Source organism: Aquarana catesbeiana, linkage group LG05 (genome assembly GCF_042186555.1).
Source record: "Aquarana catesbeiana isolate 2022-GZ linkage group LG05, ASM4218655v1, whole genome shotgun sequence".
NCBI lineage: Eukaryota > Metazoa > Chordata > Amphibia > Anura > Ranidae > Aquarana > Aquarana catesbeiana.
This window is the reverse complement of record NC_133328.1, coordinates 97,382,467-97,404,375: the sequence shown is the minus strand read 5'-3', so window position 1 is coordinate 97,404,375 and position 21,909 is coordinate 97,382,467. Positions and strand designations below refer to the sequence as shown.

At 40.8% G+C, this 21,909-nt stretch overlaps 1 protein-coding gene across 2 annotated transcripts in view; it reads left to right on the top strand.

Annotated features, from left to right (window-relative positions):
* The window catches only part of NUB1 (negative regulator of ubiquitin like proteins 1), a 102,593-nt gene extending 80,964 nt beyond the window's left edge, over positions 1–21,629 (top strand). For both annotated transcript variants that reach the window (XM_073629995.1, XM_073629996.1), the window contains exons 13-15: positions 7,608–7,697; positions 12,104–12,287; positions 13,622–21,629. In XM_073629995.1, the coding sequence (XP_073486096.1) occupies positions 7,608–7,697; positions 12,104–12,287; positions 13,622–13,785 (438 nt within the window). In that variant the 3' untranslated portion in view covers positions 13,786–21,629. The remainder of the gene's footprint in view (positions 1–7,607; positions 7,698–12,103; positions 12,288–13,621) is intronic.
* The last annotated feature ends 280 nt before the right edge of the window (positions 21,630–21,909 follow it).

The following is a 21,909-nucleotide window of genomic DNA, read 5'->3' as shown; positions in this document are numbered from 1 at the left end:
GAGATTCTCTTGATATAGTTATCCAAGTCCTCTCCAAACAACCTTGCACCACGAAATGGAAACCCAGCCAGTAGCTTCTTACATGGTGCTTCGGCTGACCAATTTTTCAACCATAGGATTCTACGTATATGCACCAACCCCAGTGAAAGACGGGAGGTTTGCACGATAGAATCTCTAATGGCGTCAACCACAAAGCATAAGGCCGCTGGAAGGTTAGCAAACCCCTGGGCCTGCTGTTCAGGTAATACTTTGACCTGCTTAACATGGTCTCTTAAGTATTGACAGACTCCAATCGCTGCTACTGCAGGTTGGGCCACTGATCCTGCTAAGGAGAAAACATCCTTCAATAGGGATTCCATCCTTTTATCTACAGGATCCCTGAGCATCTGAGCATTGTCTACAGGACAAGTCAGGCTATTATTTACGGAGGAAATGGCGGCATCAATAACTGGTATTCCCCACATTTTAATAAACTTTTCTTCCATCGGATAAAGTGTTAAACTTTCTCGGAGGAAAAAAAAACGTCTGTCTGGGTGATCCCACTCAGAATAAATGAGCTTTTCAAGTAAAGTATGAACAGGAAAAGCATGTGCTGCTTGGAAAGGTTTCAGTGACCCCAAAGCAGAAGAGGATTCTTTAGCAGTTTCAGGTACGGGCAACTTAAATGTGGAGCGGACCAATCCAGTGAGGATCTGCACTAAGACTTTCTCCTCTTGGGAAGTCGCAGAGGGTCCCTCTCCACCTGAGTCCTCTGAAGAGGAATCATCCGTCCCATCCCAATCCTCTGAAAGGGATTCATCTCCTTTATCCCAGAGCTCCTCTGTCTGAGGGTCTTGGGGAACAGAGGAAAGCCTTGTGCGTTTTCTTCCACTGAGTGAAGATGTAATCACGGCCATTAATCTTTCCTCTAGACCATTAATGGTTGAGGAAAAAACCTCTTGTGTAATATATACAGGGGCTGAAGTGCCAGAAGCAGGTGTGGCCCCTGACCCCGATGGCTCTCCCTGGCTAGCCGTCCCTGGCCCATCTTTAGGGGGGGAGGATGCTGCCGACAGGGGGCCCTCAGAACCTGAACGAGATCCCCTAGTGTCTCTGGTTCCTGGGGTGCTTGAACCTCTTCTACCCATAGTGCAAAGCAACAAGGTGTGAGGTATACAAATGAACACTGCCCGCTGAGCGATGTAGTCTGGCTAAAAGCCTTGCTACCCAATGCTCAGTCTGGTGTTACTTCAGTAAATGCTGCCTAGGAGAATGCATGTGTCCCACCTTACATGCGACCGTCAGCTCTGTGTCTCTCAGAAGGCTGTGTGCACCTGTACAGAGTGCCTCTAATAGCCTGCAGCTGGCCTGAGTGGGGAGTCTAAGCACTCAGTGCTGACGTCCCGCCCCTCCCCCTCTACCGCCCCCCCTTCGAGTTTTGAAAAAAAAAAAAAAACAAGCGCCCATTCCCACGCTGGCCGACTCTCCTGTCATGCTTCTGGAGGAAGGCTGGGAGCGGGGGGAGGGGGGGGGAGGCTGGTACAAGATCTGCCTGAACGGCTATCTTCAAAGATGGTGGCCATTAGGCCGCAGAGTCCGGGTGGTATAACCACTTTCTAGACCCCTGTGGTCCCTCTAGCCTGGGGGGAACATTCAAACATGAGAAATCCCTCCTACATCTTACCTTCTTTGCAGCCAGCTTGAGACGCTGTGAGGAAAAAACACCAATGATGAACACTGAGACAGACAGTCAGCATGTGCAGGTTGTGCTCTTGGCAGCCCCCGGTGGTCACAATAGGCATAGCATGCATTTACCTTAAAGGAGAAAAGCCACTAGAACTCAAATTCTGTGGAATCTCCTCTTACCTTATCCAGCCGCAGGGTGCAGTTTACACAGACCCAATCTTCACCTCTCACGGTGGGCTCCGTTTGAAAAAACCGTCAGAGACTGGGGCCCCCATCAGTAGGGGGATCCAACAGTTCTGGGACCGTAAAGCACCTCGCCAGAAATTAGGAAGTTTAAAGCCATTTTCTGATCTGCGGGGTCCAGCTCTCTAAAAAGAGAAGCGTTACGGGTAAAACCTCGTTTCTTCGGACACGAGGCCCGGGTACCATTCAATTCGGCCATGAAAAGACACTTTGAATGGATCCAGTTCGCCTGGCTTGCCCCAGTATAGGATATCAGGATATTCCCTTTGGAGCTCAGCACAGGACATCTTTACACGTCCATCACCTAAGACACTGGCGTAAAAACTGAGGTATCCCTGCAAGGGGGAGGGATTATATAGGGGGTTGAACTTCCTGATAGGGTGTGCCAGTGTCCAATCACCAGTGATACCTATATAACCCATCAGTAATTACTGTGGCTCTGTGTCCCGTGATGTTCGAGAAAGAAAGAGCAATATTCCCGCTAGTGTACGTTTCGCTATAGTTGGAACACGTGTTCTAATCAGACCCAAGAGACAAACCTCCATGACTCGTGGCAACGTGGCTGGTGTGACCTTATTTATCATGTCTAGTACCTCTCTCCAATACTGCTGAATCCTAGGGAAGTTCCAGAAAATATGTGAGAAATCCCCCGGGGAGATTCCACATCGCCAGCATTCAGCGGGGCAATCAGGGTTCATCATGTGGAGTCTGTGAAGTGAGGTATGCTCTATGTACAATCTTAAATTGCACTAATCTATCACGCATGGATACCAGAGATCGGAAAGGAAAATCCCAAACATCATCCCAATCATCATTGTCTAGAGTGGGTATGTCTCGCTGCCGGCGAGCCCAGAGTCTGTCTAGAGATGGCAAAGACACCAAGACCAAGTGCGCGTATAGCTGTGAAGTAGGTTTTTCAGCTCAATTGGTTCTAAGTGTCCTCTCCAGCCCCGACTGAACCATGGTGCAAGAAGAGCGTGGAAATTGCGCAGCAAAAGCATGTGATAATTGGAGGTAACGAAATTGGTAGTGATGCGGAATATTATATAGAGAGGACAGCTGTGATTGAGATAATGTCATTTGCGACACTATTTGTGATAAAATCTTTACACCGCATTTGGCCCATGCATAAGGATCCGGGAGTTTATAAATGTGAGGTAAATTCGGGTTCAACCATAATGGGGCATTGGGGGAATGTTACCGGACTGCAGTTTAATGGGAATTTTATATTTTTACATTCTTGGTGTTTTCAGATTTTCATACATTATATATATATATATATATATATATATATATATATATATATATATATATATATATATATATATATATATATATATAATATTATATTTTTTTTTTTTTTTTTTTTTCTATATAGTGCCTAATTAAAGGCTATCGCCACCTTTTAGACCATGTTACAACATAGTTGCCAGTGGACCCCCCCACCTTCCTGCCAGTGTTAATTTTGGCAGAAAATTTAGTTTTAGTCTTAGTCTTTTCACTAAAAATGGCATTTTACTTTTTAGTCCCATTTTAGTCTTCTGCAGTTGTTTTACTATTTAGTCGACTAGGACCCCTTTCACACTGGAGGCCTTTTTCAGGCGCTTTAGCGCTGAAAATAGCGCCTGAAAAAAGCCTCAGCTGCAAGCCCAATGTGAAAGCCCGAGTGCTTTCACATTGGGACGTTGCGCTGGCAGGGCGTCACACCACTCCTATAGCACCCCTGCCCATTGAAATCAATGAGCAGCGCCGCCTTACCTCCTCTGCAGCAGCGTTTTGCGGGCAGTTTAACCATTTTTCGGCCGCTAGCGGGGGTTAAAACCACTCCGCTAGTGGCTGAATAAAGCCGCTAAAACAAAGGTAAAGCGGCACTAAAAATAGTGCCGCTTTACCGCCGACGCCCGGGCGATTTCAGTGTGAAAGGGCTCTAAATCTCCAGTACGTTTTAGTCAACTAAAATCAAATTGGTGTAATTAAATTGTACTGCATTATTTAAGCATTTCTCTACAATTTCCAAACTCATTATATACTTCTGGAGTGAAAAATCTAACATGGTATTATTTATGGTATTAAGGTTTGAACATGCACTACAGACCAGTGTTAATTTTGACGTCAATTTAGCTTTAGTCATACTCTTTTGACTAAAATGCCATTTTAGTTTTAGTCGTATTTTAGTCATCTCAATTGTTTTAATTTTAGTAGATGAAAATAGTATTAATTTAGTCGACGAAATTAACACTGCTTCCTACCAGCATGCAGGGGTTTATCTCTCTCCGGTGGCAGCTGACATTTTATATTTTGCTCAGCTGCGCAGGTAGATCTGTGAATGAACAACAAGTCCCATCTCCCACTGCGGCAGCCTGACTTGTTATCACTGAAACACAACAGTGGTGATCACTGCACTTGTAATCCATTGACGCTTCCTCTAACTCTCTTAGTGAAAGTCTTCACGTCAGACAGGCAGCCAGAGTCTGCAGGAGCCTGTGCATTGAACCTGCGATCTGATTTGCTTTGTAGACTTATTTGCCCAAAAAAATTCACATTTTTTGCTGCAAATATGGGTGCATTTATTATTTAGTTTGCAAAAGGTGGACTTGTAACTGAGCACAGTTGCAGAATTGTGTGAATGTATAGTATGTGATTACACACTAGTGGCTAAATGGTTTTGTCTAGCTTAGATCATTGTTCCATCTGCTTTGATTTCTGTTCTGATTAAAGCTTCTATGATCAGAGGTCAATTGATGCCTAGATACCAAGCATTGGTATAACTATTTTGCCCGCCTAAATCATTTTTCAATGCCTTTTTAAGGTATTCTAAAGCGTTCAAATTTTTTTTTTTTTTTTTTTCTGCAGCACTTTTTTCCCTGGGGACTCGAGGCACTTTTATCTGCTGATGGGCCGTCCTGAGTGCACTACTCATGTCATACTAGGGTCAGTTTTAGAAAGGAGCAGTTTACCCTGCTAGCATGTCTTTGGAGTGTGGGAGGAAATCCACCAAAGCACATGGAGAGCAGGCAGGCCCCATGCAAATGGTGTCCTGACCAAGACTTAGATCGAGGGCCCCAGTGTTGCAAGGCAGAAGTGCTAACCACTAAGACTGTGCTGCTTTTAAAAAATACAATATACACTTAAAAGCTTATAATTTTAAAAAAGTAAATGCATTTTGATGTGCAGCAGATTGTTAGTATCCTAATGTAACATATGAGGTGTGTCTAAAAATTTTGGTGAATGGTGTCAGAAAACAAACAAAACAGAAGATACAAACAAATTACCTTTTTATTGGCCTTTAAAATAATAGCCATTGCTCACAACACACTTTTGAAAATGTTCATAAAGCCTCTGGGAACTGTCAATAAATGGCTCTTTAGGAATCGATCGCAGAACCGCTGTCACACATTGTTGGATTGCTGCCACGTCCACAAAACGTCGCCTTTCATGACGCTCTTCAGACGGGGAAATAGACGTCCGCAGGGGCCGTTGCATGGATTACCCCTTGGATTCCGGCTTGAACTGGTAGCACCAGGTCTCATCCCGTGACGATGGTTCGCAGAAAGGATGGATCCTGGTCACACATGGTAGTGAAATTGCCAGAGGTTTCCATCTGTTTTGCTTTCTGTTCATTTGTCAGCTTCCCCAATTTGTAGCAGAACTTGATTTTCACTTGTTGCTCACTGTGACCATACCTCTCACACTGACTACATTCGACTGCCCACAGCCGTGTCTCTGGAAAGCCATTTGCATGCACGCACCTGGTCCATATTGCCTTTGAGATATCGGACTAGTCACCAGACTTTTTAGACACACCTTATATACTTGCCACGGAGTATCTTGCTGAGGAACTTAACACAGGTTAAAGGTGTAAAGGGGGTAAAAAGCAAATATGGATGCCTCCAAGTACATATGAATATACATAGAAACAAGGTTTTTGAATGCATTTTTACATACGTAAGCATTATTTACATCAATTTCATTTTGTATATAAAAATTTATGTAAACGCTGTACACTGCCTTTTTGCTCCTTTTTGTTACTCGGCATAGTCATGGTTCAAAAATCTTCAGGCAAGTACGTAAGGTGTACATAACACTGGCCAAAGTATAATGGGTACTCTAATCTTACCTACCTACACTATATGGTTACATAGAGCTGTGTGTGTGTGTGTGATGGTCACCTTCATATACTGTATTCACACTCAGATGATGGCCTATGGCGTGTATTTGCCTTTTGAGAAGTATTTAAATGTCAAGCCCAATTTTAGACTTCCTCCTTCCTCCAGTCTGTACTTTTTTTTTTTTTTTTTTTTTTTTTTTTTTTTTTTTACCTTCCCTTCACTTCTGATGTTTTCTGCATAGTCAAGTGCAGTGCAGGGTCCTCCCCCTCTTCACCTCTTCTCTGGTGCTGGGCAGTCTTCAGTGATTCAGAACATTTTGCTTATTTTAGTGACATGATGCCTTCAAATGCAACCGGTTATATTAATATTTAGGCCTCATGTACACTGGATGTTTTAAAAAAGCCAGGAACGTTGGCTGTAGAAAGCTGTAGCTGTAGAGTGAATTTTTCAGCGTTATTGCACCAGCAATTTTTAGCTGTAGCGTTTTGGGGTTTTTTTTGGCTTTTTTTTTTTTTTTTTTTTAGAAAAACTATACTCCCATAAAAGCTCATAACTCGCACTGATAAACACCGAATAGCCGCGTTTTTTCTGCGTTTTTAAGCTGTTTTCAGAGTTGGAGCTATTTTACAGCTGAAAAACTCCTCTCAAAACCCACTAATTCTGGGGGTTTTTTCCAGCCAAAAAACGCCCCTGCTAAAAAAAAAATTGCTGATAACAGCCTATGTGTGCATTGACACATAAGATGACATGCTGGGGAGTTTATTGGCGGCAGAAAAAAACATCTGAAGCCAAAAACAGCCGCTGTAAAAACGTCCAGTGTGCATGAGGCCTAATACTTTAACAGTGCTGTACAGTACCCACACTATTACCCACTCGTACTATTTTCAAAACCAAAAAGTTCTGCTAGAAGAACAAAAAGCCGTTAATAATAAATCAGATAGTATGAGCCCTTCAATAAATATGATCAGTGCAAAAATACTTGTGCCTGTGTCCTTATTTTCACTTGTTTTCCAATGACCATTTAATAAAATACTATGATATCTTCACAAACGCATACAGTGGTGCTCATAATACACCATATACTGTGAAATCCCTGTCACCGACATACAGATGCTCTCATCGTCCGTATATGACCCAAGTGTATTTTAGGTCAAAATGCGCTTTCCCCTTTTAACCAGGGTTGGTATAGCCATGAATGATCTCCCATTCAGCACTTCCAAGGATCTCAATCCATAGCCATCTTCATCCCCTTTTAGAATTTTTTTTTTTTTTTTTTTTTTTTTTTTTCATCCAAGGCTCAAAAAAAAAAAAAAAAAAAGTGTTGCAGAATGATTTGATCGCCATCTCCCTACGCATTACTTCATAGGTCCAGTGACTTCATCAGGGGTCCAATTATATTGTTATATTGCTTTTGGCACCACTCAAAAGTAGAAGTTAAAACATATACCTGTGTCCCAGAACATGGGGTGCATGTCCTGATATCAATAATAATAGATGATTAGAAGATCTTACTTGTATACGGTTTGTGGTGTTGGTGGGCTGATTGAAGCTAAACTGTACATATGAAGTTTATCAATTGTATTCCAATAGATACTCCTAGATAATCCAGAGCGCTTAATACCACAAGGCAATCCAGCTGGCAGCGACTCGTATAATGTTCCTCAGCAGATTATCGATCAGGTAAGAAGTATTTGCTTTGTAAATGAAACGTATTGCATTTTTACTCTTGTTTTACCACTGCTCTGCCATCTAATGTATAAATCAGTAATGATTATGAATTGTTTATAGAACATTTTTCTGTGTGGTAACAGTTACTGAAAGGATTACCATATAAACGAAGTGAGAACTATTTGCTAGACACAAAGGGGAAACTTGACAAAGAGTGGTGCCGACATAAAGCCTGTGCCACTCTTCAAAACTTACAAAGCAGAGTAGATCCTGAGCCTAATTACTGAAAGGGTACATCCCCTTTGCTTATTATCAGCGATCAGTTCTGTGTTCTATCCTATGTCTGTGCCAAACATCGAGAGCAGGAGAGCTGGAACTGCTTGCTTCACCTCCCCACTAAATCCCTGCCATTCCCATTCAGCTGGGAGCCCAAAAAAGGAGGAAGGTTGTAAATTCTGTGTTTGCCAGGGTTAACATTTGGGAGTATAGGCAGGAAAAGAAGCTTTCCTTGCCTATTTGCAGGGTCTGCCCATGTGGTGTGTTTACTGCATGCAGCAGAGATAGGCATGTGAGCAGATAGTTCATTTCCCCCATATACCAGTCTGGCGGGGATCTGCGACAATTTTCTGTATTGTAAGTTACTACAATCTCTTTAACTAGGCATGAATCTGCACCAGCTTCTGTTATACTCTGAAATAGAAACTGGTGCAGTGAGACCTGAAACAGATTAATCTAATTTGTTTATGTGGCGCATTATAATGGCGCAGGAAGCTTTTGCCGAGTGGTAAAGGTTACCAAATCTTACTAACCAATGTGTCTCTCTAAACATCTTGCGCCAAGTTTGCAAAGGGTAAAGCTGAAGTCTGGGGAAACTAAAACACTCCCTTACTGTGGGGCTGCCCAGCACTGCAAGAGCTAAATGCTTTTTTACATCTAGCGGCCTTCTCTGCTCCTGCTGGCTCTTCTACCCTATGCTCTAGCACTCAGTCCTCATCAGGACTGGTGCAAACCTGTAGCCATGACCCAAACTTGAGTGTCAAAGGACAGCCCACTGCCAGAGCATAGAGGTGTGCCATCTGCCAGGGTAGTGGGGAATCTGGTAAATCTGCTTTTCCAGTGCCCTGGACCTTAGAGTGTTTAAACCTTGCACTGTGGGGCTGGCCCCATGGCAAGGAAGGATTTTTATTTTTCCTTGAGTTTGGCTTTAAAGTTTTGTCACCAAATTGCAACATTTATGCAAACCTTTATTGGAAATGTAGGATTGGATTGTGTTTAGACATTTTAGCATTGGTGGGGGGGAGTGAAGCAAGTAAATAATAAATGCAAAACAAAAGCCATTGGCTTATTTAAAATATATAAATGGTTATTATTTATTCACTTTCAGTCCCGCATCATATTTCTGTTCACACAGGGTTGTTTACAGCCTTCTTTTTACTGCTGAAGAAGATGATCTGTAATATTTTTTGGCAGTGAATGAACACAGTCTGTCCCAATCCAAGCTATCACATGAGACAGTTTAAGGTTACTGAGCAACCACTTGAATCTTACAAGTTGGGATATTAATCTTCCCCAGCCAGGCATCCCTTTTCACATCAGGGAGGTGGTGTAGCCTTAGGATATGCTGAGTTTGCAGGCTGTCACTGGTTTGGAGATTGCTGATAAATATGACATGGTAAATACACATAAGGAGGCAATAAAGAATTGCTTGGCTGTGGCTCCTGGAATGAGGAGAAAGTGAGATAGGATGAATCTAGAATTTATTATCAATAGATCAGGTTAATATTTTCCTTCCAGTTTCTGCACTGGTGTAAATCATTTTGTTCTGTGTGCTCCATGAATACGTTCTATATGTGCTGTTCTTTTTCTGCATTGTGCCCTGTTGCACTTTACAATCACTGGTTAGCACATGCTGGAAACAGATGCTCGTGTAGTGTTGTGGATAGGTTAATGCTGGCTATAGACTCAAACGTGAACTAGATCCTGTTCGATGCAATCACTATTAGGGTATTCAGGCATCAACCAGCACCTAAAAAAAAAACATTAGCTGGCAGTGGAAATTCATCTATCCACACTGTTTAGTGTGGATGGGGAATCTACTGATTTTCTCTGCTTCAGCCACAAGCTGAAGCAGAGAAAATCTAGACATGTATATGTAGCTTTAGGATAGACATTCACTGATAACAGGCAGTGAAGGTCCTTCAAGAGATACACTTTAGAGTGAACAAGGTCCCCAAACCGTGTGACTTCAGATTTCCTACAGTATATGATACTGAATCTGCAGATGCCAAGTCTAAGGGAGTCTTGACTCTCCTCGCTAAACGTGTACCCTGAAAAGCGTTGCGGGTTATTAGGGACAGGGAAGGTCGTCCCCTCATTGTGATACTCCTATTGGAGAAAAGGTCACCCTAGTCAGTATATGCTTGACAAATTAAGATCAGGTCTCCTTGCTGGAAGCATGTCTGTCCTTGATAAACCAACACAAAGAGGGTTTCCGTCTGATGGGAGAGACTGTAATTTGGCTCTGGACCCCCAGTTGGAAATGTCAAAGGGCACCACTTTCTTGCCATATTCGAAACTGCAGAAAACAAAAAAGCTTTTCAATGACCATCATTTAGTTGCCAGCTGGAGAACTCTCAATACCCACAACAAAGAAGACTATACTTTTTATTCAGCTAATCACAGGACGTACACTAGAATCATTTATATCTTCATTTTGCAGAGTACCCTTTTACTTGCTTCGGCAACAATTAGATCTTTTACTTTGATCTGACCACACTCCCAGACACTGCACTGGGAACTGCATAAATGCATAATCGGGGGGGATACTCCTAAAACTGGGCTCTCACAGAAAGAAACACATTACTTCTCAGACTCTCTCCTTTCTGAAATCTGTGCTCTGGAAAAAGTACATAAGAAATCCTTGACCCTACAAGTGGAAGCCCCACTACAAAACTTAGGTGAGCAGCTGAACTCCCTCCCTATTGATAAAGCAAAAGCAAAATTTACCCACTATGTTAATTAATAATATCGGCCGATATGTTTCTCTATATATATATATATATATATATATATATATATATATATATATATATATATATATATATATATATATATATATATATATATATATATATATATATATAATATATATTAAACTTTCACACAGACTAAATAAGATGCACTAAATAATATTACATTATTTTTACCAAAGAAATTTAGCAGACTACATTTTGACCTAAATTTATGAAGAAAGATCATTTGTTTGCTTAATTATTTAACAGAAACTAAGAAAATTTAGTTTTTGATTTTTCCTTTTTATATAGCAAAAAAAAAAAAAAACCCAGCGGTGATTAAAGTGGTTCTAAAGTCTCATTCATAGAATGCATGAAGGTAAAAAAGTTTCTGCACATGTGCAGCAGCTTACCCCCCCCTCCACACCAATACTCCCCCCCCCCCCCCGCGATCCAGCAATGTGCTTGAGAACCTCGGCTCTCCGGGGATTCCCCCTCCTCATTGGCTGTCAATCACAGCCAGTGAGCTAATGAGAAGAAAGAGGGGGCGGTTCCGAGACGCAGCTCTGTGTCTAAATGGACATGCAGAGCCCGCAGCTTGGGTGCTTCCACAGCAAGCTGCTTGGGGCCGAAAGCGCTGGTGGGGGACCCGAGAAGAGGAGGATCGGGGCTGCTCTGTGCAAAATCACTGCACAGAGCAGGTAAGTATGACGTGTTTGTTATTTATTTTTTTGAAGAAAAAAACTTGCCATTAATATCACTTTAGCACCAAAAGAAATCTTGATTTATGTGAAAAATTATCAATTTCATTTAGGTAGTGTTGCATGACCAAACAATTGCCAGTTAAAGTAGCGCAGTGTTGAATAGCAAAAAAATGCTCTGGTCATGAGTCGGGGGGGTAAAACCTTCCAGAGGTCAAGTGGTTAAATTTGGTTTAGTTTGTGTTTGTGTTTGTTTTTTTTGTTGTGTGTTTTTTTTTTTTTTTTTTTTTTTTTTCTTTTCACTTTCACTGACGTGGTTTAGGTTCACTTTAATAATGACAGCAATTAAGCATTTGAGAAATACTGACTGTTATGCAAAGTCTTTCCAGTTTTATGTGCATCAGATAAAATAAATCCCTTACTGACATTTAGTTATTAAACTTTCTTCAATCAAATTTTTGTGGACAAAGGTAACCAGTGTTTCAGTGAATGGTGGGCCATGTTTTATGTTTGTTATTTAAGAAGTTTGAGTCTTATTGAAATCAAATGTTATTTAATAAATGAAAAAGGAGCCATTATTATGTGTAATAGTTTTGTCTGCGGACGCATGCATTGTATTACATGGCTCTCTGAATTCAGCTGACTGTTGGAAGACGTACAAGGAGTGTTTTATGTCCTCATGTGTTGCTTGTCTTTTTTTGTCTAGCTGGTTTATATTGGTTTCACTCCTGAGGCAGCTAAGGCAGCTCTCCAACTATTTCAAGGTAACATTGAACTGGCCGCTCAGATGTTGGCTCACCACCAAGGAGTTCTCCCTCCTCACCTCCTGCAAGAGCTGGAAAACTCTTCATCAGCACCCGAGCCTAGCTCCTCGTCCTCAGAGTCTGCAGGTATCACATTCTGTTCTTTAAAATGCACGCTCCTCAGTTAGATTTAACCCCTTTTTTCTGGGTTCTGGATCTTCAGCCATGTTAATTGGCCGGTATGACAGAACTGCTGTGCATACGCACGCATCCCAGTGTACAGTGCAAACAGTCTGCAAGGAAGAATGTAGATATTCTTTAATGCAGAATAGACATGGTATGTCTCTTCTGCGCTAAAAAAAAAATTACTGCTCTCACATTTTATGTTTTTGTATTTTATATTTTTCGCTTTAACCTTGCTGTAATTCTACGACTAATTTGATACCTAATATATGATTCCTATTTTTGAATTTTTTTTTTTTTAAAGCGAAACTAAACTCTCAACCAACTACTTTGAATCCTTATGCTGCCAGCCTTAGTAAATAGATTGGAAAGTATATTATATTTAATTAAACTTTTTTTAAACATTTCTTCAGTTGCTTCCTGGTTTCTAACCTAGGCCAAAATGATGTCATACATCCCAGGACTCTTCCTGTGCATTTTATTTCTTTCATCGGGAGAAGGGGGCTTTCTGAGCTAAGCACACTCTCCTACCTGCATGCCTGAGCTAAGAGCAGATAGATTCCAGGAAGTAAAAAGATACTTTATTCTCCTGTCCTTACACAAGATGGCAGCAGCTAGAAATGCTAGGGATGTGTTTTGTAAAGTGAGTTACCAACCAAATAAAGCATTGGAACATGAATGAATGGGTGAGTTTGCTTTGAATTTTGAAAATGAATTAAATAGCATATTCAGCAGCGGTCATTATTTTTATACTACTTTGTAGTGACGCCCTAATTACAGTACATGTATCTGGTTAATATTTGTATTTTACTTGACTTTTTACAAAATACTTAAATTTACTGGCAGGGCTAGGTGTTATTAGACCTCGATCCATCATGCTATATTTTCTACTAAAAAAATCTATTTTAATTATTGTCGGAGGGGACTTGTTTCCAGCACAAGGCAATTCCTGACAGTAGGCTAGCAGGACCTGTCTCCGGGGACCCAGAGCGACCAGAAAACCTGTCTGTTTTCTTTGATTGGAGATAAAACCAGCAGTGTACAAAGAATTGGAAAGCTATTCATTTTAGTGGGTCTCTGGATTTTGTTGGCTGTCTTGTATGCGTTTTCGATTTTCCAAGGCCACTGGACTGAGGACAGGTAGGGCTCATCCACCCAGGGTGTGGAGGCTCTTGACAGCTGAAATTGCATTCCTATTGAGGAAAATTCTTTTTTGGGAGGGCTTCAACAGTTTGTTAGCCATCCATCAAACTCTACATTAGGAAATAATGTCTCCTTTTTCTGTGATATCGTTTTAGGAACAAGCTCATCAAGTAACACCAACACTGTTGAGCCGGACATCGACCCTGTGAAGGAGATTCTGGATGATATCCCTGAACATGAGGAGGACTATCTGGACTTAACATTAGAGGAAGAAGAGCTCATTCTTGTTGAGTATCTTTCCTACCTAGAAAAGCTGTAGATTGAGACTTTACTCAACTGCAGTACATTAATGGCAATCAATCCAGATGTTCCTTTTGGTCTCTGACTTGTGCTAGAAACATGACAGATGGAACCTGATTGGTTATATTCGGCAGTATTGACACTTCTGCTTTGGCACATGATGTCTTTATTGTCTTTTTAGCACTTTATACAGATGAGTTTGATTTAAATACTGAAAAGATTTTTTTGCAAACATCAGGGTCTCTACCAGTCTACCAGGTGGTGACCTAGAGGCCCAAATGAACAACATATGGTGCACCACATCCCATACTAGAAATGAAAGCATTAGGATGATTAAGTGTGGTTTTCATAGGCACCGTAAGGATCGTAACCAACTTAAAATACAATAGCCTTATTGAGTAACAATATTAAAAACAGCCAACATTCTGTCTTCAAAGACTAAATGGAGAGAGCAACTCCCTGTGTACATCACAAACAAATGTTCTTTGTAACGAATCTAAATGATAAAACAATGTAAGGAGTTCCACCATCCTTGTTCTTTACATGTTTTGCGGCTTCCCCCTTCAGGAGGAAATGAAGACAAGAACACATTGGATCTTTATATAAATACATGGAATTAGAAAACACATAATGATAACATCGAGTCCATAATTACACATTGAATGTGGAACTTACTAAAACCATATGTAACAATCACATGACACTACCAGTAGTGTTTGGTTAATTGTAGTAATATCCTGCCTCACGCTCGCCCTGGGATTAGCGATACAGCAATGACATCATCCCATTGATTGTTAGAGTTTTAGTAAGTTTCACATTCATTATGTAATTATGGACTCGATGTTATGATAATTTGTTTTGTTATTCTTTGTATTTATATCTAGATCCAAAGTGTTATCTTCATTTCCTCTGAAGAAGCGAGAAGCCACGAAACATGTAGAGGACAAGGATGGTGGAACACCCTACCTACCTATTTATCATCATTGGTATTCGTTCCAAAGAGCATTTGTTTGTGGTGTACACAGGGAGTTCCTTTCTCCATTTAGTCTTTTAAGACAGAACGTTGGCTGTTTTTAATATCTATGTCTTTGTTATTGTTGCCTAAAGTGAAGCTCGAGTTGTATTTGCGTTTATTAAAAGTCAGCAGCTACAAAAAGTGTAATAACCACACACACACCTGTCCCAAGATCCAGCGATGTGGTCACCTGAACCGTATGCTCTCCTCTCCCTGGCGCCGGCATTTCAACTGTGGGCACCCGGTTGTGACAGCTTGCGGCTTCACAGCCAGATGTGCACTGCACATGTGCGAGTCATGCTGTGCCTACTGAATGGTCTGGCAGTTTTCTGGGACCAGTGACGTGGCCCAGAGAAGACTGCAGGGAGGGAGGGGTAGAGGAGAACTTCCACTCGGATCACCTAGGCGAAGTGGGAGCGGGTACCTGTCAAAACTAGGTACCGCCCCCCCCCCCCCCCCCAAAAAAAATTACATACCAAATGTGGCAGGGGAGGAGCGTTTAAAGCGGTACTTTCCCTTTCCGGTGGAGGTACCTATCAAGTCCACACCTAATTTCCCAGTTACTTTGATTTAAATACTGGTACAGGTACTGTTGTGCTGTAAAAAAAAAAAAAAACGCTCAGCATTCTAGAGAGCAAAACAAATGTTAAGGGCAACTTTGTGAAACACCAATGCTACGTGTGGGATAATATATATTTTTTGTAAGTTTTGTTATTATTTATTAATAATAATGCAAAAAAAAATGTATCAATTTACTGTATGTTCATATGCTCAGGATGCATATTTTATAAAGTTTGACACCAGCAATTAAAATTTCAGATGTGTGGGAAATGTATGAATTCATTTTGGATGGTACACATTTTTCTTCTTCCAGTGACCTTGTATTCTGCACCAGTTCAAGCCAAGACAAAGACGATTTTTTTATTGCTGTACCATGAGTACATTTGTCAGAAAATAGCACACCTGTTTCGAGAATAAGCTTAAAAATAGGATTTTGCATCTAGGGGAGCGCACACCCTCCTGCACCTTGCCATTGGGACTTTGTACTTTTAACCTGACCCTAACCAATGGTGGCTATTCAGCACCTTAGCAACCAATGTCTTCTTATCTTTGACCGTAGCTTTGGCAACATTTGCAATAGATCATTTTTAATATCTTATCCAAAGTTTAATTAGAACTCTTTTTCTACTTGTGTTGCCTGGCCTGCTCAGGGTCTTCTGTCTAGAAAAGTATCGGTACTGACACATGGATGGATGATATTTATTATATTTCAGCTTACCAATTATTAGATGTGATGGCTGCATTTGTTTTCTTTTTTAGGCTTTCTTTCCTTTATTTTCGCCTGGTGATCCAGCCGGTAAGTCTGTTATTTTTTAACAGACCAAGTACTCCTGCAGAGGTAGCCGTTAGAGGGTTGAGACAAACTATTTACCACTAACAGGGGGTGCTTACAGTGACTGGCTTTTATTTATGTAAAAACTTTATTACAAAAATAAACAAAACGGTTTCCTGTAACTGCTTAAAAAGTGTGAGCTTAAATTGGTTAGTATATATAAGGGTATATTCACGCCAGCTGCTGCTTTACAACACCGTGCCTGGTGTGTGTGGTGAGGCCCAGCCAGATCAGCTCACCAAACTGCTCAATTTTTTTTCTTTAAACAAACTTTGTTGAAATGTCACGAAATTGTCACGCAGACCGATCATAATGTTCAGATGGCCGTCGTGCAGTGCAAGGCCGTGGTTTGCCTTGCGCTGAGAATAAGTATTTTACAGTACTTTATTTCAGCACACACCATCACAATGCAGTGGTGTAAACAGGGCAAATAAAGAGACAAGGCGTTTTGCCTTGTCATACAGTTTGACTATGATGGAATAGCTGCCCAACTCAGTCCCACCGCAAGTTATGTGAATGTATCCTCAATCTGCTAGTACTACTAACACTCTCCTCCCCCAGACTGACAATGCTGCTGTCGAAAGGTACCTCCTGTGCTCTTTCACCCAAAGCAATGGTCTCAAAGCTGTGGCCCGAGGTCCCTTTTCTTGCTTTTATCTTGGCCCTTTGGGCATTATTCCCCCCCACCGTCAGCAGCAGCAGTGGGATACTATTCCTCCCACTGATACCAATGATGGGGCACTATTCCTCCCATTAACATCAATGGAGGGGCACTATTCCTCCCGCTGACACCAATGGTGGGGCACTATTCCTCCCACTGACACCAATGATGGGGCACTATTCCTCCCACTGACAACAACAATGGGGCAATATTCCTCCCACTGACACCAATGGCAGGACAATATATCTCCCGCTGATACCAGCAATGGGGCACTATTACTCCCCCTAATACCAATGACAGAGCACTGTTTAGTCCCAATGACGCCAGGACATTTTCTTCTTCCACTGGCCAAAGTCCTGCTCCCCTGAAGTTTGAAGGACAGTAAACTGGCCCTTTGTTTAAAATGTTTGGAATCCCCTGATTCAGAGCGTAGGCACTCTAATACAGGTGGTGTGTTACTGGCCAGATCACCAGGTGAAAACAGGAGGAAAAGCTTAAAAAAACAAAACAAAAAAAAAAACAACTAATGCAACCATTCCAGCTAAAGATTGGTAAGCTGCAATATGTTACAGTTTTGGGTTTAATAACACTTTAACCTTACAGAACATAGGTGCACATGTGTTCCCAATTTAATCTGATCATATAATTTAAAAAGCACATCTGATCTAGGAAAAATCAAAGCAAATTTTTTGTTCAGTGGGGTTGCAGTGCGTGTTGGTTTATTTTTTATTTTTTTACCTTGATCGTCTGATAGTTATCATCTACTCAAAAATCCAGCAAACGCTTGTTTTGCAGTTTCTAAAGAAAATGTTTCCACATATCAAAATCAGATTTGGAAAAATATTTATGTATATGGGTAAACTTAGGTAGAAAAGTTTTTTTAGAATTGTAGACCGAGGCCTATCAAAAAGGTGATAAGCACATTTTATTTGTATTAGTCAGTTTTTAGTCTTTCAAGTTCACAACTTTATATTCTCTAATAAAAAGTTGTATGTTGGCTTTGAAGACATGGGCCGTTTCCACAGTTATGCCCAAGCTTTGGTCACTGAAGGGAGATGGATGGGTTTAAAAAAAGAAAAAACCCACATACCTCCCTGTTGCAGCATTGGTCTGATGCTGCAGCTGTCCCTACTGACGGCTGACTCTGGGTCACAGGAGAGCACAAGTGCACTGTTATGACCCAAAGGAGAAGTATGGCCAAAAAAGCAGTAAACTTAGGATCTGTTTCCAATTATTAACTGTGGCTTTTTTAACAGCCACTGTAATGCTGGTTTCACAGCCTCAATTTTTAGTGATTGCTGCCCTGCCAGCTACTGTTTGGGTATGTGGTGAAGGATCCCTATGCTCTCGTGTCAACATTCCTTACCCGAAGTTTCCTCCATGGATTCAGGCTTAGGAACAGACACGGTTTTGTAAAAACGAGAACAAAAAATTTAGAAAATATATGAACGGTGAAGTGGCCATGTTATGATTGGGTCCAAGGATGGCATTGTATTCTGTACACTTGTGGATTATAAATAGAGAAAGCTACTTGATATAAGATCTGAAACCCACATGCTTCCCTTCTCTGTGTTTACTACTCATACAGAAATGAGAAAGAGAGTGCTTTCTCAGACCATTTATAATAACTATTAAAGGGCACCTGTCTCTATCAGTCTATTTAAAAGCAGGAGATGAGATATCCTGACAGAGAGGATCCTTTTTTTCTTCCTCCTTACATCCCAAAATTATTTTGTGGTGTTGCATAATGGGGAGTATGGTAAAGCAGACTTCACATGAGACAGTGATTTGCATGCTTGGATGCCAGGTCTTCAGAAGTCTCGGAGTAAGGTAATGACTTTTTCTGGACCTGCTTCCCATAATTGTACAGTACTTGGGACATTTATTGGCTGATTTCCCTTATGCACTTGTATGCTTGCACACTGAGTGGATTTTTCATCCAGATAAAATGGCAGAGAGGTGAGTAATGTCAGAAATTAGAAGTGAAATGTTAATTTTGGCTCATGAACAGGAAATGCCATAAAGTTACATGTATCTATTTTTCATAAATATGAAAGAGCATTTACTATAGGGTCAGTAAAGTGAATTATTTTGTTATGGGTAGATCCTGGAGAGATGGATTATCAGCCTGTTTGTCATTCAAGTATTTCAGTAGTTTTCCCACTTCCCACCTCAGCTCTTACCCACTTCAAAGGTTCTTGTTTTCCTCATTTATTCTCTGTGATGTTATATAAATAAAAATCCAGGAGTGAGAATGAGATCCCTCTATAACTGACATTGCAGGTGGTCAGCGCTGTGAGCTTTATTGCAGAGACCCTTCCTTCCCAAGTCCTTACCCAAAAATGAAACATTGGATCCCTTGTCATTTGCAGAAACATGTTTTGGGTAGATTGACCCTTTTATTTCATCAAAAAGTGTTTTGTTTTTTATTATATTTTTGACTAGTTGAGTGTTCTGCTCATACATGCGTTTTACAATAACCTTTACATGATCTGTACGAATTCTATATTTAAGTCTATTTTCATTCCATGCTTTCTTACCTTTATTCATATAGAATATTGCCTCAATTGCCCATTTTTTTGAATACAGCATATCAATGTTCAGATGTTATAACTTATCCAGAGGATTTTCTTGTGCCCAATTCTGCTCAGTCAGTAGACTTTCACCATGGTTGTACAACACATGACTTACAAAAAAACAGCCAACCAGTCATGGTAATAAAAGAAGAATTTCGGACCACACCTGGAATTCTTAACATGACGTTTCATTGCATGAGATGATCCAACCCCAAACTGGCTTCTTCTTTTAAAGCGTTGCATCCCATAAGGAGCATTGTTACTTGGTCTAAGCCCTTTATGAGTGGAACATGACAGAGGGAGGTGTCAGTGTGCAGCTGGATCATCTGTTGCAATTCAAGTCATGAGCAAGGATGTTGTCGTGTGTACAGGACAGTCTTCCTTTCCTGTTCAGATGTAATCACTGATATTCTCTAGCTATAAACAGTTTATATAAAGGCTGTGAAACTATATGACCTCTAGCCATTCCAAAAAAAGTCAGCTTTAGAAGTGGTGTAAAAATTATTTTAAGCACAATAACCAGGACAAATATTAAATACTGACTGTGTACTACCATGGTACAAGTAGACTTATAGGGCACAACTGCTTTGAGCATTTAGTCAAAGCTTAGAAAACAATGAACAAGGCATATTAAAGGTACAATGACCTTCTCTGCTGTTTGAGCTTCAGGTGAACATAGGTTTATTAAATCGGCCTACTGCTTCCTCTATCTTGTCATGACTCTGCATTAGAGTTCCCACTCCACATCGTGGCCATTGTGGGGCTCACTGCAGCCGCTGGATTTTTCTTTCCGTTCCAGAAGAAAGAGGGAAAGTCCAAACTTTGGTATCCACCTAAAGCTAAAATATTTTGTTTTGGCTTGATATAACAGATGGGGCACATTTACATGGGCGCGCAGCCTTTTGTATCAGCCAGAGCTGTATGTATACTTTGCTTGCAGCTCATTGGTGGAAAGAAGAGAGTCTATAAAAAGTGAATGGGTAGACATTGGTTTTATGGACTCCCTTACACAGCCAAGTTTGATAGGCGTGCAGATGTACCTGTCAAACTAGGCTGTGCGGGTGAGTCTGTACAGCCAGTGTGTACCCATTGTCTTTCTATAGGCTACCCCCATGCAGCTCGATGGTGGAAAGGAATGTAAACAAACGACTCTGGATGCTGCCTAGGGCTTGAGTGCTTATGTGAAATGAGCCTTTAAAATGTACTTGTTACCCATACACAATGTAGTTAGCTATTTTAAGTTGTCACCGCTTATCCATTGACTAGGAATTAGAAACATTACTGTGACTTCAGGGTTTTATCAGATTCATCACACTAGGATGTCATTGGTTTGTGGTGAACTGGTTGCCTGAACAGTGTCTGAAGTGGAAGGTACACTTTTAAGTGCCTTATGCATGAAAAAAGTTTTGCTAATGTACTTTTTCTTGTTTTAGACAAATGCCTGCACAAGTGTTGTGATGAATTGCTGTTAAAAAAAAAAAAAAAAAAAACTAAATTATTTGTATCTAAAACATTTTTTTAACACTTTGCAAAATTAAATAATTAAGCAAGTCTGTCCGTGCCAAATCTTTTCTCAGAAACTTTCTTGAACTTAGATTTGTGTTTCTACTTATCAAGGTATAAGTGGTAGTAAACCACAGCATTACAAAACAAAAATCCCCTGCAAGGCAATGGCATAATGTGCTAGTATGCATCGCATACTAGCACATTATAAAATGGTTACCTTGGAACAAAGCCCTGCAGCACCACGCTGTGACCGTTTCCATCTTCCCCTAGTCTTCCTTCCGGGTTCGCGGGCTCCGGCTGTATGGGTGGCTGGGGCCGTGGTGACGTCACTCTCACGCATGCATGCATGCATGCATACAGAGCTCTGAAGGTCCTGCCCGGTATGCCGGACCTTCAGAGCACATGCGTCGATTACATCATTGGCTGCATTCAATCTCCTAAACACTGCAAGTTCAGGAGATATTCACTGTACCTACAGGTAAGCCTTATAGGCTTGCCTGTAGGTTCAACTTAAGAAATATTACTTTACTACCACTTTAAGAGGTAAAGATTTTATGTGGAAATCAGAAAACAGCAAGTTTTCAGTGAAAGGTAGTTGAGTTGGTAGATACTTTTGTCTGCTGTTCTTCCATTAACAATGCATGATCAGACTGTATTTTATGATGGCTGATGTTAACATCAAACAAATTGCTGAATAAACGATTATATTCCACTGTTTTGTAATGTTTATTTCTTAATTCAATTAACTTTTTAATGTTTATGCTAAGTCATTCCACAGATACTTTAGAAAGCAGACTTTGTACTTTATTGTAAGATAAGCAGTTACTTTTCTTTATAGAAACAAACGTGAATTTAGAACTCTAGCACCACACCATAATATTCAAGTCAAAAAAACTATTTATTTCCATGGTTGATTGTTTGCAAAGCCAACTTTTTCTGAGGCCACAACTCCACCCCATCAGGGCTTAAGATCGGGTTCACACTGGTACGAC